Below are 15974 nucleotides of genomic sequence, written 5' to 3'. Positions count from 1 at the left end.
TCAGCTTGCTAACTTTCAGGGCTCCCATGCTTTTTACAGCTGCAGGACAAGCAGATATTTGGAAATGAATCTTTTCCCAGCATGCACTTGCTGGGATGCTCCAAATTTGTCTGATCTCAAAGCCACAGTATGCAGATTAATTGGACCAGTGGTACAAATCCACACCAAAGTGCTAGAGTAGGGAGGTAGAATATGTTGGTATCTTTGAGACAAAATGCTGAGGATTTCAAGTGCTGGATGAAAATTGATTTGCCCACGTTGAAACATTGTTTCAGGATCTGAATACTACTTTCCCGCTTACAGGTCTGGTGTGGATGCAAAGCCATTTAACCTATAGGAACCAAGTCAGAGAAGAAATTTAGATTAAAGATTTTTGTTCAGTTTTCTGTTCCCCCCCCCCTTTTAACAAGGAAATAATACAGCAGTAACTGTCCCCACTGATTTGCCCACCCACACAACAGTCCATTTAGAACAAACAAACAAATTTAAGAAAAATAGCCACAGAAGTAGAGGGACTCCCACAAGATAAAGGTGTCACCAATTTGAACTGTTTCTATGTTGCTTGTTTTGTGAGGAACCTGAATACGCTCCTTATTGTGACAACCAGGCATGCACAGATAAACAAGGTTCTCTTGGAAGCATTCAGTATTAGTTTCTAGTTTTCTAACTTGAAAAAAATACTGAGTTCATTGCAAGGAACTGAATGCTCTGTAAGTAAGGAAGACAGACACGCAGATGAAACAAAGGAGACTTCTGACAAGGGTGAAGGACATGATTGTATTGCAACATTCTTAACACAGCTAAATGCCTGGCATATTTAAGAGACTGTTTGGTTCCTCTCAATCTCTATTACCACCACCACACACATTTTTAAAAAATCACAAAGCTAGGGCTAGACTGATTGCACAAGCATCCCTAGTTGTCACTTTTGGCACTAGTGAAGCAACATGCCCCAAGTCACATGAACACATGAAGCTGCCTTATACTGAATCAGACTCTAGGACATTCCAACAAAGTCAGTACTGCCTACTTAGACAAGCAGCGGCTCTCCAGGGTCTCAGGCAGAGGTCTTTCACATCACCTACTTGCCTAGTCTCTTTAACTGGAGATGCCGGGGGTTGAAACTGGGACATTCTGCATGCCAGGCATATGCTCTACCACTGAGCTATGGCCCTTCCCCTGTAAATCCCCTCTCCTTAGGTTTTTATTTTTTTACTGGAAATCTGTAGGCATAGATATGGGCACTATTTTGATGCATAATTTAGGAACTCCTCTAAATAATGATATTGATTTGATACTTGCATCCAAATAGCAGTTCCTGTTGTGGGTCTCTCTCTCGTCACTGGAAATAGCATAATAGCAGACCTGCTCATGGTTGCAAGGAACCCAACAGCTCTTTCAACCCACACCTCTGACCCAATCTATTCAATCACCCCAGAGTGGTCTCTTGATAATCTCCTCCAGGGAGCAAATTGGAATGCAGATAATTCCCTGAGCTTGGGCATCTTCCAGAAGTGACACAACATATGTTAATTTGGACTGGCATTCATTTGGGCTTGGTAAGCAATGGTCATTTTAGCTTCACGTTGCTATTTTGACCTTTAATTTCCTTTAGCAACTGCAACATGTGATGTTGATAAATGTTGTTATTCACCTTAGAGACCTCCCAGACTAGATTTTATAAACCTACAGAAATAGGATCTGGAGAAAAACCTATTTTCTCATGCTTACAGAGAAATTATTTTACCCTTTGGGTCTGGTCTTGTTTGTTTTACTGTGGGGGGGGGGAGGAAGCACTTTATTTAAATGCACATAAGACCATTGCTTTCTTGTACATTTTGTACCATCATTTAGGCACAGCTTTGTATGCTGCCATGAAATTTCAGAGCCACTTACCGCTGGATGATGCTGTTGTTGAGCTGCAGATTGTGAGCTACTATTTTCATCTGTTCCTGTAGCTCTTGCATTCTGCTCAAAACATACAAAAAAGCCTTTTAACTCTGAAACCTCTGCAGCTTCCCTCCAACCAAAAGGGGTCCCAGTGGTTAATATTCACTAGGTACATATATGAGCATGCACCTACCCAATCACTGATCTGTAGGCCATCTGAGCGTCCCCAATTTAACCTCCAAATCTTCACTTCTTTCACTGCCCCAGCACTCTTCTCTGCTGCTCTAAGAGTCTGCCATTGTCCCAAACTCAACTGACGTTTCCTTACAATACTGTGAATGTACACGGTCATAAAGGATCAAAAATGGCAGGGGCTTGGGCTGGCAGCAACTGAATCAAGCAGCCAACTTCCAATACCTGTGCAATAGCAATGTTTATTCAAAATTTAAAGTAAGCCCTGCACATCAAACTGATGGCTACGTAGCTAGTGTGCATGAATCAAAGTAGTAGGGAGAGTTATATCAAGATTGGGGGCAGGGCTGGCCTGAGGATTTGGGGCACCCCAAGCAAGGGTGTCCAGTGCGCCCAAGCTCCCCACCCCTGTAATCGGGAGGCAGGAAGGCCATATCCATTCTCCTTGAACCTGGAAGAAGAGCAAGCCCCAGTGGTGGAGTTTGCTGGTAACTACCCTCCTTGCCTTCCCCTACACTAAGGGAATGAGGAAGATTGCCACCCACCTTATTCACCCCTTACTCCCAGCAGCAGTGTGAGCCTTGGCACCTTTTTCACCATCCCCCATGCCATGGGTAGGCAGGAAGACACTGCCAGTCCTTCTTTCCCTCAGTGGCTGGTTCGCACCCATTTCATCTACCTGGGCACACACCCTGCCCCACCTCTGCAATGGAGGGAGGGAGGAAGCAGGCTCCCCATGACCAGCCATCCACTGGGGCTGGGGCCACCTCCCTGATGCCATGACCAGGTGGGATGGTCAGTCTGTTTGGTGCCCCTCCATGGCTGGCACCCTAGGCTGCCTAGTGGGCATAGCGAAAATAGTACTGCCCAAACAATTTTTTTTCCTAACTGAGAGATTTGACAAGCGGGTTTTACTATTAGAAGTGGAAGATTATAGTGAACGCCGAATGAAACTGATAAAATTTAACCTTCTTCTGCTGTAGCTGTTAAGATTTTTTCAACTCACAGTTGAAAAAATAATTCACTGATTTGGAAAAAAAAAGATTCCAGATTAGCATAAACATTAAACTTTACTGCTTCTTGCATAAGGCATTAGAAGCACATTTCAATGGAAGGCACTGAGGGCTCAGAACTTTTGGGTACAGGTCAGTTGGAAAGCTGTTTGGGGGGGATTATTCCTGAAAGGGACAGAAGAAGTGTCTGGGGGAACGGGAGAAAAGACAGTTACCTAAAGAAAGAAAAAAGATTTTTCCTCGGGAAGTTATTGAACTTTTATTTGCACGAATTTGCTTCTTTCCAAGGAATCTCATTGTGGATTGCAACAACATCATAACAGTGTTGTCTTTCCTACCAGGGATTAAAGAAACCCTAACCCATCGTGTATTATTAACTGGTGCCAAGAGAAGAGCACCCTGTGACCATCCATATCCCTTGGCAATTGTATCAGGGCATACATACCCAAATATCATAGCCTGGTGTTTCTGTTTTAAGGAACCCTGTGAAGAAGGAATGGTTGCCGTTTTGTCCTGAAGGACTCTCTGTGGCAGCTCATCCAAAACCTTCAAGAAGATGAAAATGTGTATGTCACTACAGGCACCTCTAGCACTTCAATAATTATTATTTGACGTTATTGAAAGCGAAATTGAGCACAATGTTTAAATGAAAGTCATGGAGACCTCTTCAGGCCACTCAAAATTAAAAAATGAAAATAGTGGAGCTGATGATGTGAAATATTGCTCATTAATGGTTACTAATGCCTACTCAGACCGGCAGCAGAAGTATTGCTATGTTTGTTGAGAATAACTTCTATTGTAAGCTGTCTTAGGTCTTACTTTGCCTTTTAGCTTTCTGTATAGTGTGTGGTTGTGGTTTCTTTTCTTAAGTTGTTCGCAACTCTTGCCTCAACACATTGGGTACTGTTTCACATATAAAATAAATCAATCAGTTTGAGTCCACCAGAGAACCTACACAACTGTATTCTGACTGGCTGTATGTGTCCTGTTAGTTTAGAACTATAAAAGCATCTAGGCGACATGAGGTTGGCAATAGGTCAATCTGTCCATCCTGCTTTTCGCTTTCCATCCATTCTCATATCTACTTGCAGCCTCCACGCACCATCTTTGTTCCAATCTCTGTCAATTTCTGAGCTTGACTTTTATTCTAGAACAACAGACCCCTTTAGCCTTGTGATTTCAATTTTGCTATTCGAATCACTTTGGCATTCTGCTGCTCAGATGGGATAAAATTTCCAAAGCACCAGCTCCTGCAGCTTCCTTTGGCATTGCTGATTGCTCTTCTGTGGGTCTACTACATAAGGGCATACAGTCACACTCCCTAGCAGCTATATTATTTTTCTCTTCACTTCGGTCAATTTCTGAGCTTGAATCTCTCCAGGGGCTCAATTAGAGGTCTTCCACATTATCTACTGTCTACCTGATCCTTTTAACTGGAGATGCCAGGGATTGAACCTGGGACCTTCTGCATGCCAAACAGATGCTGTAGCAACTGAGCCACAGCACCCCATTTGAAATTCACCACATTACTGGAGGGAACCCTTGCAAGATTATAGCAACACTAATGGCTTGCTAGTGAACTGTCTAAAAATCTATCATCCTATTAAGTATTTCTGCCAGCCAGAAAACTACCTCTGTTGGTTACAATGTTCCTCAGATGTTCATAGGGAAACCCCTACAAATTGCTATAGTGATTGGTGATATCTAGAGATTATGCCCTTAGTTGCGGATTACTTGACAGGACATACAATAGAGTTCCAATGCCTTTTTTCCGTTTGATAAAAAATTAATTTGCAAGCCATTTATAGTTCCAAGGTCTTCAAGAGTGTGTACAAGTAGTCTGAATCCAAGTATTTGAAGCATGATGAACAATCCTCAATCTCAAATCCTGTACAATTTGGTTTATTTTTCTTTACTTCTGCCTATCTGCCTTTCAAAACTCACCATCCAGGAGCTTGACCACACTCAGTGTTTGGAAACAAATGCAGTTCTATGACACAGCTGTACATGCAGCCACATTGTGGATTCATATAAGTGAAAACAACTGAGGTTCAGATAATATGGGATCTACCCTGTATGCTAGTATTTTTTATCAGAATTATTAAAATTTAGTTGCTTTATGCAGAGTCCTAAGAAGGAAAAAGAACCTGTACATTATAGAGGCAATTCTGGCATCCTGACATCTCCACACTGCAGGCAGTTAAAGATCTGTTTAATTTCTTCAAATGCTTCCTCATCTCAAACACCTTCCTGCAGGTAAAACAAAATCATAGTCAAATAGCAATAAAGAGCTGTCTCTACCTTCTTTTAACACCTTCATGTTTAAGTTGCTCTGAAATTGAAATACTTACCGGTAAACCAAAAGGATTATTCTTCAGGTATACAGAATTCACCAGGGACTGAATGGCTCTACAGCACTGATGTTACTTCATTAAAATGATCACACACACATACCCTTGCAGAGTGCATTTAGATAGAAGATTTTGGTTGGATCCAAAATTGTCCATATGCTACAGGCACACAAGAAGGGACCTACAATTTGTACAGATATTCCACTTCAGCAATCTACTGAGCTGCAGCCCATATTCATCCTGGGGGTCCCCTGGCCTTTTTGGTTGGCTCAGTGGGTTGTAGAACACAAGAGAAGGAAGGAAGGTAGGTTCCATTCTGCCAGTGGAGTTCTGATCATGGTTCTATGGATCCAACCCTCTATTAATATTTTATTACACGTATATCCTTCCTGACTTTCATACATCATGAAACGCAAAGCATTGCACATCAGGATGCTGCATCACATGTTTTGAAGACCATGCTCTGGAGCTATACATTCTGCCTCTTGTTGTAGCTTCCAGGCATTTTTCACAGCAAGAAAAGCAAATATAGTCAATAATCCCAGTTCCATACTACTATCTTCTATGCTTTCTATAATTTACAGAGGAACCAGTAAGCAACTAAGGTGCTAATAGACTCAAATCTAACAGTAGTAAGAAACTTGTTAACTTGAGCAAGAATAACAAAAAAGGAACGAAGCACAGGTTAGATCTCAAGGAATAACTAAGAAAATCAAGGTATATAATGTAGATAAACAATTAATAATGTATTTGGGAGACCACCTGATTATCCAAAAACCTTTCAGGCATGTCAGGTATGTAAACTGTTAGATATGGACAACTAACACAAAACAAATAAAATGCCTATCTCTGAAGTAACAAGATGCAGAGTTTATAGAATCACTAGTTCAATAAATTGTTAGCTTTGAAAACAAGGGGCATAATTTAGCCAAGGGGATGCATTTTAAATCCCAGCGGTTTCAGTGCTTGACTTTTCCCCATTGCAATCATGTTCAAATCATCTACCTAAAATATGAATCTGGAGTTCCCTGATAGAATGCTATGGCGCCATCTAGTAGTCCTATGCAATATGACTGCCCTTCATGATATACAAAAAGGGTTTAAAGGCAGTCTAGGGCCTTTTATGCATGGCTGTTTCCTCGCGCATTTTGTCCATGTTTTCTGGATGCTGGCTCAAAACAGCATCCAGAAAACAGGGATGATATGTGCGGGGAGAGCGAGGCAACCTCTGATGGTCGGAAAGGGCAGGCATAATCAAAGCAAAGCCCCGAAGCAGTCAAGGGGGTGACTGTGAGGGAAACAGCCTTGCATAGAAGGCCTTGGTTTGGTTTGATGTCATTCAGCAGCACTACTAAAAGAACAATATTAAGCAGAGATACACCCCTCTATATCCACTGAAGTCAGTGGGCTTTGCAGGGTATAACTCTGTTTAGGATTGCAGTCTAAGTCTTCTTTTGTTTAGGTATCCGATGAACGGAGCTTTGACTCTCAAAAGCTCATACCCCAAAAATCTTATTGGTCTCTAAGGTGCTACTAGATTTAAATCTAGCTAGTCTAAGTCTTGCATCTGCTTTTAAGTTATGGCTTCCTAATTTGGTAATACTACATTTTGACTGAACCTATTCAAACCTGGCAACTTCTGTCTACACAACTAAATTCTCACAGTGAGAAGTACTTCAAAAACCCTCAGCCCCACCTAAATGCATTGGGAAAGTAGCAATACTTTAAAAGCATATTGCAATTTAAAGAAACCCCAGTTGTGGCTGCAACCACTTCCCTAAGTGACTGTACTTTTCTCCGGTGTAATAAGTCAATACATTGGCTCTCCATCACCACCAGACAATTTTCTCTTGCATTATTCCCCAAACACCATTTAACATAAAATCATTCTTTCTAAGTGCTGCTCTTTGTCTTAATAATGGCTTCATTCCAATATGAGAAACTGGCTTGATGCCGCAAACAAAGAAGGCCATCAATATTCCAGCTCCGAGTTTTGGGAAGATTTGCAATGCGCAGCCTGGTGAAACGGGGACCAACCTCCAGCTTAACGACATGCCTGTATTAATGTCAGCTGTCTTGCTGTGGACCAAATCATGCAGATGGAGAAAAAAAAATTCCTCATGCCTAGTTAATTTGAGGATTTCAGAAATGCTCTAGACACTGGTGAAGAAAATTTACCCTCCTGTATTTGATGAGTAATCATAAAGCCTAATACGAGCTCCGAAACAAGCACAGCTTTTGTATGCAATACCTTACTTTATTAGATGAATAACCAACACAGCAGCACGACAGAGAGGGAAAACACTGCAAAATATTTTGAAAGTGCCCAAGAAAGGCACTATTCATAAATTAAGTTTGGTAGGCAAAGAAGCAACAGGGAACAAAATACTGCATCCAAATACTTCAGCACTGGAGGTATTCTGAGTAGACTAATTTCATTGCCTCCTTCATTCTTTATCCATAAAATGGCTTGTTGAGTCTTCTGAGTCATATTCATCTCTATAAAACACTGTTGTGGGAGGGTGTTACAGAAGTCTAAACACTATCGGGGCTTCTGTAACACCCTTGCTCCCTCACAGTACAGTCACCACAGACTTTCCCCTTCTTAATAGCACTACATGTTTACCCAGAAGAACTGGGTAAACATTATGAAGAGGGAAGTAAGTGTAGCATCTCACGCAGGGTCAAGAGGGCTGTAGCTATTCTCCCTCCCCAAACATCCCTGAGGAGCTAACCCTCTTCCCCCTCACCCTTCTGAGGGAGAAGCCAAAGGAGACAGCTCACCTATGCCTTCAAATGAAGCCTTGTTTGTATCTTCTGGAATCTGTGTCAATGATGCATGTACATCACAAAATACATGACACATACAGTTTGATGACCATAGCAAATCACACATTTATAGGATAACTGAGTGTAATAACAATATACATATGAGATTACCACAGATTTCCTAGAGAGAAGCTGTAATGTCATGTCTGAAGAAAAAATGGCAATGCTTTAGAAAAAACCAGGAAAGGTGTTCAAGGACACACTGATTACCTCATTCTGGTTCCATGTGCTGAAAGAGCAGCTTGGTATTGCTGTGCACAGTCATCTTGAAAAACAGAAAGAACCTTTTTGGCTAAATGTCCCAAGTTCACCCTAAGAATGGATTCACCAAAAGAAAATGCCCATTATTGTAACCATTTCTATTTATGTCTAAACCTTTCTACAGCAGTCCATACAGTATGACAAAAAGAGGCTGGGATTGATTAAAATGACAGCATATTTTGTTCAATGACTTTCTCTGCATGTAAGTAATGACTCGTATCCTATGGATGTTCAGCAGGTGGAAGTGGATCCTTTCCTATCTTCTCCCAGCAGCCTCCTGTGACCACCAAAAAGGCATTGCTGGCAATCAGGGGAGCCTCACAGACAAAAATGGGTCACAGTGAGACTGAGATGAGGAGGCAAGAATGCCTTCTCTTCTTTCTCCCATCAAAAGAAGGTTCATAGCATACAACTCAACACTCATTGGTCTTAATGAGACTTGTTACATTCAATTGGATGTTTGCCAAATGCCTTAACTCAAAAAGTTTGGGGAACCTTACTGAAGCATGTGTGTGTGTGTGTGTGTGTGTGTGTGTGTGTGTGTAAAGTGCCGTCAAGTCACAGCCAACTTATGGCGACTCCTTTTGGGGTTTTCATGGCAAGAGACTAACAGAGGTGGTTTGCCATTGCCTTCCTCTGCACAGCAACCCTGGTACTCCTTAGTGGTCTCCCATCCAAATACTAACCAGGGCTGACCCTGCTTAGCTTCTGAGATCTGACGAGATCAGGCTAGCCTGGGCCATCCAGGCATAACATAGTTAAATTGTGGAACTCCTTGCCCCTGGATTTGGTGATGGCTGCCAACTTGAAAGGCTTTAAGAGGGGAGTGGACATGTTAATGGAGGAGAGGGGCATTCATGGCTACTAGTCAAAATGGATACTAGTCATGATGCATACCTATTCTCTCCAGGATCAGAGGAGCATGCCTATTATATTAGGTGCTGTGGAACACAGGCAGGATGGTGCTGCTGTAGTCGTCTTGTTTGTGGGCTTCCTAGAGGCACCTGGTTGGCCACTGTGTGAACAGCCTGCTGGACTTGATGGGCCTTGGTCTGATCCAGCTTGGCCTTTCTTATATTCTTATGTTCTTAAAGTCACATGCAAAAGCTTAAAACAGTGCAGAAACCAAATGAAGCCTTGTTTGTATCTTGGGAAAAATTTGCTTTCAACTGTCAGGTTATTCCATAATTATATTTTGGCCCTGGAAACTGCACACAAGCAGAGGAAAAACAAATGATCTCCTACCTGCCATCTTCTGCATGAGGCCCAATTCATATGTTACCTAGTGTACATGATAGCTACCAAACAGCCACCACCATGTGGATGGGCTCCAAATCACAGCAGCAACGTATGCAAAGGACAGCCTGAATTACGCTGAGAGCAACAGCCCCCCAGTGAAGATGTGGCATTAGTGTGGGCAGCACACAAGCAATCTTGGGCTACCCAAGAGCTGGGTCATATCTGCATGTGTCACTTGATTTCTGTACAGATTAAACCTGACAGCGGACTGTGAAGTGACTCTATTGAAAAATGTTACATTTGGCATGACACACAGGGAGATCATGAAAGCTCTTTCCGTGATATTATAGATGAAAATTATATTCAGATTATATAGTCTTCATGGACCTATGTAACAAGTACATTTTGGCTTGTCAACTGGCATTTACATCCAGTTGCTGCTCTTGAAGGGATGGGGACAGCACAACCTCTCTAGTCAATGCAAGAGGCCTCAGTGCCCTTCCTCTCATCTCTTCAGTCACGGGGAAACAATGAAGTAATGGTTATGGAAGGGTCTCCGTCAGTCAATCTCAGCATTAATACTGCAGGGATGTGCAATGGCATGTTCAAGACTCTGACAGAATACAAACTAGAAAGCCTCAGTGCAAGCTGGGCAGTTGTACATGAATGCTTATACTTACTTGTCCAGCTTGTGGATCTGCTGCTCATTGTACAACAGTCCTAGAAAGAAAAAGCAATTAGAAGTAGATTTTTCAGAAGACATAAGTCATAGATGACTACCACACAGAGGAACTGAATGAGGAGCAGGGAAATGATAGGATTGGGGAACTCAGTTCCATGCTGTTTGCTTTTTTATTTTTTAAAAAACCCCTAATCTACTCCCCACATGCACACACATTCATCGTTCAATATTTCTTATTAGCTCTTAATTCCCTTTGGCGGGGGATCTAAGGCAATTTTTTCCCTGCAGTCATGGACAAGAACTGCCAGTTGTCTCCCAATTCCATCCTATTGCACGGTGGAGTCCTCCCTTCCCCCCCCCCCCAAGATATGCTTCTCAGAACTGAATGAATGCCTAGACAGCAATGTCCAGCCACCCCTTCTCAAATTTTGCCCTCCTGAGAGGCAATCTATATGAAAGCGAGAATATGGGAATGCCCTATACTAAGTTCCTTGGAAAAATGTCATGAAACGAGGAAGTAAAAATACGGAGCAGTGCCTAAACCTGCATTTTAGTTTCATGTTTTCAGCAGATACCTCCTGAGCCACTTTAAAATCTCTGAAAACCAGCTTGGCCATGACTGAAATGTAACCTAAAGAAGCAGGGTCTATATACTGCTAAAAAAGAGAAGCTGCCCATTCTACCCATCCCAAAAGCCCACCTTTCCCCAGCTCCATCTCCAACATCTCCAAGAATTTCCCTACCTGGAGCTGGCAACCCTAGCCCCAGTCATTAGCACCTTTGCAATTAATCTTAGCTTTCCATAACTTTATCTTGTCTAAACAGGTGCTGCTAAATTGACAGTATAGCCACGTTCCATAACATTTTGTTTGTTTTAAGATATGACTGCTAAGAATAGTAGTTTGCATCACAGTAGCATTTCAAGGGACCTATCTGGTCAGACCCTTTTGAGATGGGCTGTTCTGGTAGCAGTTAACCAACTTCTGATTTACAATCCTAAAAGCAAAGAGCATCAACAACTCACGCGGGCACTTCCGGGCCTTCCTGAACTGGCTATAGATGAGCTGCATCTTGTCAAGGCATGTCTCCATCTTCTGGATGCTGAAGAACCAGGTTATGGATCCAATTGTGAGAAAGTAAGAAACGAAATCATCAGCAAAGTCACTTCATAAAACAGAGGCTGAGCCTACTGCAAATTAGAGCTCCCAGTGAATGATCCAGTAGGGAGCAGGCAGGAGAAAAGACAGGTCCCAAAGTGAGCATCATAATTAGATCTGATGATGAGATGCTTAGCCAGCACAATGGGAGGCAGGTTCTCTCCCCCTTCACTACCATTCTGCAATCTGGTGCACAAGCACAGAATGTGTCTTGGCCTCTCTGTGGACAGACTGCTGGACTTGATGGGCCTTGGTCTGATCCAGCATGGCTTTTCTTATGTTCTTATGTCTATTGTCCCTCAACAGTGGCAGCCTCGTTGCCACAGGAAAATGTACTGCAGATAGTGAGCAGAGTTCATTGGCCATAATATTATTATTTTTAGTTTCCTCCTGCATAAATTCTTGATCTGCATCTGAACCATCTCCTGAATGATCATCTCAAAAACAGGGTTATAGAATGGGTACCCTCTAGCATTTTAAGAGCCGAACTACTCATTCAGAACAAATGCACACATCGGGGAGAAGGGTTCTTGCATATTCTTCTTCCTGACGTGTAGGAAGTATTTTAACTGGAAGAGCACTCAAACATTTGACTTTCTGCAGACCGCAGTATAAAGTGGTACACACTAAGAAGGGAACATTAGCTCTGGGATAAGTCTTATTCAACACATCCTGTTGTTACTAACTTTTCTACAAAAACCCACTATCTGTTACTCACTATTTTGTCTGTCATTTCCTCCTTCATTACCACACCACCTGCTCCATTACAATCTCCCCCCATAGGATGGTTTATTAGTAATGACTTAAAGGAAGTGTGAGGTGGCATTGTGTAGGCATACTGGGAGGTCTGTACAGGTAAAAGGCACAGGAAGTGAGAAAAGGCCGAGTCATTTGAAGGAGAAAGAGAACTTCAGGCAGCTCTGGTGGATGGTGCTAGAAAAGCAAATATTAAAGGCTATGAGAACAGACAGAGAAGAGGAGGTCTGAGGTCATGAAGGCTTTGAAGATAAGTGGTGTTTTGATGGCTCCTAGAAGGGACAGGAAGCCAGAAAGTATACTTTCAACCTGTGAGGTAACTGAAGCAGAAGTTGCAGTAGTAAAGTTAAGAGATGATCGGAACATGAACCAGAGTTTTGCCAAAGGGACACAGAGAAAGGGAGATATTTTTTAAATATTGTGAAGGGAGAAGAAATGTTGTGGATTGAAGTGCTTTTGGACTGAATATGGGGACCAAAGGAGATGGACAGTGCAAAGGTAAAGCCAAAGTTTGGTACCTGCTCTTCAGGTTGGATGGTTCTAAGGTGTGTCTGAGGGGAATCTCTAGCACTCCTGGTTCAGCATTTTGGCTCAATGTTGGAAGCAGAAGAAATAGTGCTTCAGGAAAGAAGCCATTATGAATTGGGGTTTGCACACTAAATTGCTCTCTCTCCCTCATGAACACCACCACCCAAAACTACTCACACTTGCTGGGCAGACAAGCAGAAGATCAAGATATGCTGTACAAGGTTGCCGACGACTGTGACAATCAGTGAGCTGAATCTACTTGCACACAACCAATAACTAATGCTCCTGCAACACCAGTTGCTATGGTGATCTCATAGCTGTTTCTTAAGCAGCTGTAGCAAAAGGCTTCAGATAATAGCAACCCACTAGCATCTCCCTCCTGGCCTGACCTAAGCCCATCAGCAAAGGGATGGGACTCCATCTTGCCCAAAGCAGTTTTTTTACCCAGGAATACCTACTTTTAATATCCTTTATCCAGCCCTGCTTCCTGGCCACACCCACATGAGGCGCTTGTATTAATGGCACTTTCAAGTGTTCAAAACGCTTCACAAACATCCTGTTGTATGTTTCAAACAAAGCGTCACTGATGCAGCATTACAGTAATTACCACATTTTAGTCCCACCCATCCTCAAGGAGTTCTGGGTAGCTTACGTGGTTCTCCATTCCACACTTTATCCTCACAATAACCCTGTAAGGGAGGTTAGTCTGAGACAGTGTGATGACCCCAGTCTCCCAGACACCCCTCTTTCAGTTGACCCTTACAGTGCTTCCTGACTGTGTGTGTGGGAAGGGGTAGTTATGGGATGGCACAGCCATGCCATCTCCTGAGATGCTCCCCAGCCTGAAAAAACCAGTAAAGAATGTAATTAAAAACAAACAAACCCTGAAACTCATCCATTGACTTTCACGGGCTACGCCAGGTATTTTGCAGGTGCAAGTAGCCGCCTGCAAAAGGGGCATTCCAGGGTTGACAGGGCTTCAGGAGCTGATTAATGTCAGCTCTGCCCCCAGGAATGCCCCTGGAACGCCGCACTGGATGCCAGCACAAGCACTTGCATTGGAAAAATGCTGCCAGGGAGGCAGCGCTGGTGTCTGAGCCTCACACTGCCGTGTCACTCCCCGGAACCAATGTTGGTTGCCCTGCGCTGGGGTCCGTGCCACTTTGGATGGTGCAAGTGGCACTCACACCAGTGTAGGGGTCACCCTGCCTCCTCAGCAGCTTCATCCCCCGCTTCAGGATTATTCGCTTAGCAATCAAACCTTGGTGGGATGATAGCATGCATCACATAGTCATTTCATTCTGAAAAGGGTACAGCTGGCATACCAAGTCCATTTACAAAACATACTTCAAACCATTGACACCTCTTGGACTTCAAAAGGTAAGCCTGAATCTGGAAGCAGCCCCAAACTGTGAACCTGCTCTTAGGAGGGAATATTACTCTGTCCACATCATGTGACAATTCACCATCATGATCCAAAGAACCTCCAACTAACAGCAACATCTAACATTCTGGGACCACAGTATCTTCGGGACCACCTCTCCTGGTGTAACCCTGCAAGAGCCCTACATTTGGCATATACTAACCTACTAAAGGTCCCTGGCCCAAAGAGTGTCCAGCTGTCCTTGACCAGGGCTTTTTCAGCCTTGGCCCCAGCCTGGTAGAACTTGTCCATTGAGACCCGGGCCCTGTGAGACCTAGCAGGGTTCTGCAGGGCCTGTAAGACAGATATGTTCTCCCAGGCCTGTGGTTGAGGACGGCGATGGTAATATCTAGATGCTGGCCTCCTTTCCCCTCCCCCCCTGTTCCCCCTCCCTTTCCCCTCCTTTCCCTGTTCCTCATTGGTCTAATATACTCTTCTTGAGTTGTTCCAGGCAAATTTGAATTGAGGTCCATCCTTCCCCGTGATACAAGTTCAGTTATGAAGTCGCAGAAAGACCTCTCCCTGCTGGGAATTATTTTAGCACCATGAATGGACAATTTGAACTGATTTCAGCATTGTAAAATTGATTTTGTTATATTATATTACATATTTTATTGCATAGTGTTTTATGCATTGTATTTAATTTATGATGTGAGCTGCCCTGAGCCTAGCTTTGCCAGGGGAGGGTGGGATATAAATGAAAATATTATTATTATTATTATTAGTAGTAGTAGTAGTAGTAGTAGTAGTATTACTGCAGTCCAAACTCTGCTCACGACCTGAGTTCGATCCCAACAGAAGTTGGTTTCAGGTAGCCGGCTCAAGGTTGACTCAGCCTTCCATCCTTCCGAGGTCGGTGAAATGAGTACCCAGCTCGCTGGGGGTAAAGGGAAGATGACTGGGGAAGGCACTGGCAAACCACCCCATAAACAAAGTCTGCCTAGTAAACGTCAGGATGTGATGTCACCCCATGGGTTAGGAATGACCAGGTAATTGCACAGGGGACCTTTACCTTTACCTTTTTAGTAGCAGTATTATTGAGCTTTAATTTATTAACTCTCATCCAGGATATCTACCTCTCCTCAGAAGAAAAGGGGAAATAGAGGCGAACATCACAAGCATACTGATAGCACCACACCCCAAATACCATCAATTTTAGCTAGCAGATTCATGTATATGCAAAAAAGGGCGGGAGGCATACTCGAGTCTTGTACACAAAACAATCCCATAGCACAACTGCCAGAGCAGCTAAATTCCCCAGCATCCCCTCCTGGAATCTGTTCTCCAAGGTAGAACTGGCATCAAATCATTGTTTACCATTCAGGAGCCTTGACTGAAAGGGAAAAATTTGTGACTAGATTAATCAGAGGGGTTATTTAGGAATGGTCTCACAAATGCCTCCTTCGTGAAAGTTAGGATCACCTCCTTCCTCAAGGAGACATTACTGCTTTCTGAATGCCACTGGTCACTCTTCATCAGTTCGATATAGTCAGTCAAGAAGGCAAGGATTCAGCCAACAAGTTGTGAGGAAAATCTCTCCAATTCTCCTGCCAACATCCCATATTATCTGAACTGCTCCTTACACCTTTTACAGGTTGTTTTATGATGTTGTCTATGATGAACACTCTATAAATATAAGCTGCATTGTAAACA

At 43.1% G+C, this 15974-nt stretch overlaps 1 protein-coding gene across 2 annotated transcripts in view; it reads right to left on the bottom strand.

The window, feature by feature from the left end:
- Positions 1 to 247: 247 nt before the first annotated feature.
- The window catches only part of IKBKE (inhibitor of nuclear factor kappa B kinase subunit epsilon), a 38445-nt gene continuing 22718 nt past the window's right edge, over positions 248 to 15974 (bottom strand). The window contains exons 14-20 of one of the 2 annotated variants that reach the window (XM_056844558.1): positions 11482 to 11558; positions 10456 to 10495; positions 8486 to 8587; positions 5243 to 5345; positions 3541 to 3641; positions 1897 to 1968; positions 248 to 331 (exon numbers count right to left, since the gene is read on the bottom strand). In XM_056844558.1, the coding sequence (XP_056700536.1) occupies positions 298 to 331; positions 1897 to 1968; positions 3541 to 3641; positions 5243 to 5345; positions 8486 to 8587; positions 10456 to 10495; positions 11482 to 11558 (529 nt within the window). In that variant the 3' untranslated portion in view covers positions 248 to 297. The remainder of the gene's footprint in view (positions 332 to 1896; positions 1969 to 3540; positions 3642 to 5242; positions 5346 to 8485; positions 8588 to 10455; positions 10496 to 11481; positions 11559 to 15974) is intronic. The other variant, XM_056844559.1, reaches the window with a different exon arrangement.

This window comes from Euleptes europaea, chromosome 2 (genome assembly GCF_029931775.1).
Source record: "Euleptes europaea isolate rEulEur1 chromosome 2, rEulEur1.hap1, whole genome shotgun sequence".
Lineage (NCBI taxonomy): Eukaryota > Metazoa > Chordata > Lepidosauria > Squamata > Sphaerodactylidae > Euleptes > Euleptes europaea.
The sequence above is the reverse complement of the archived record's forward strand: the minus strand, read 5'-3'. Positions and strand labels throughout refer to the sequence as shown.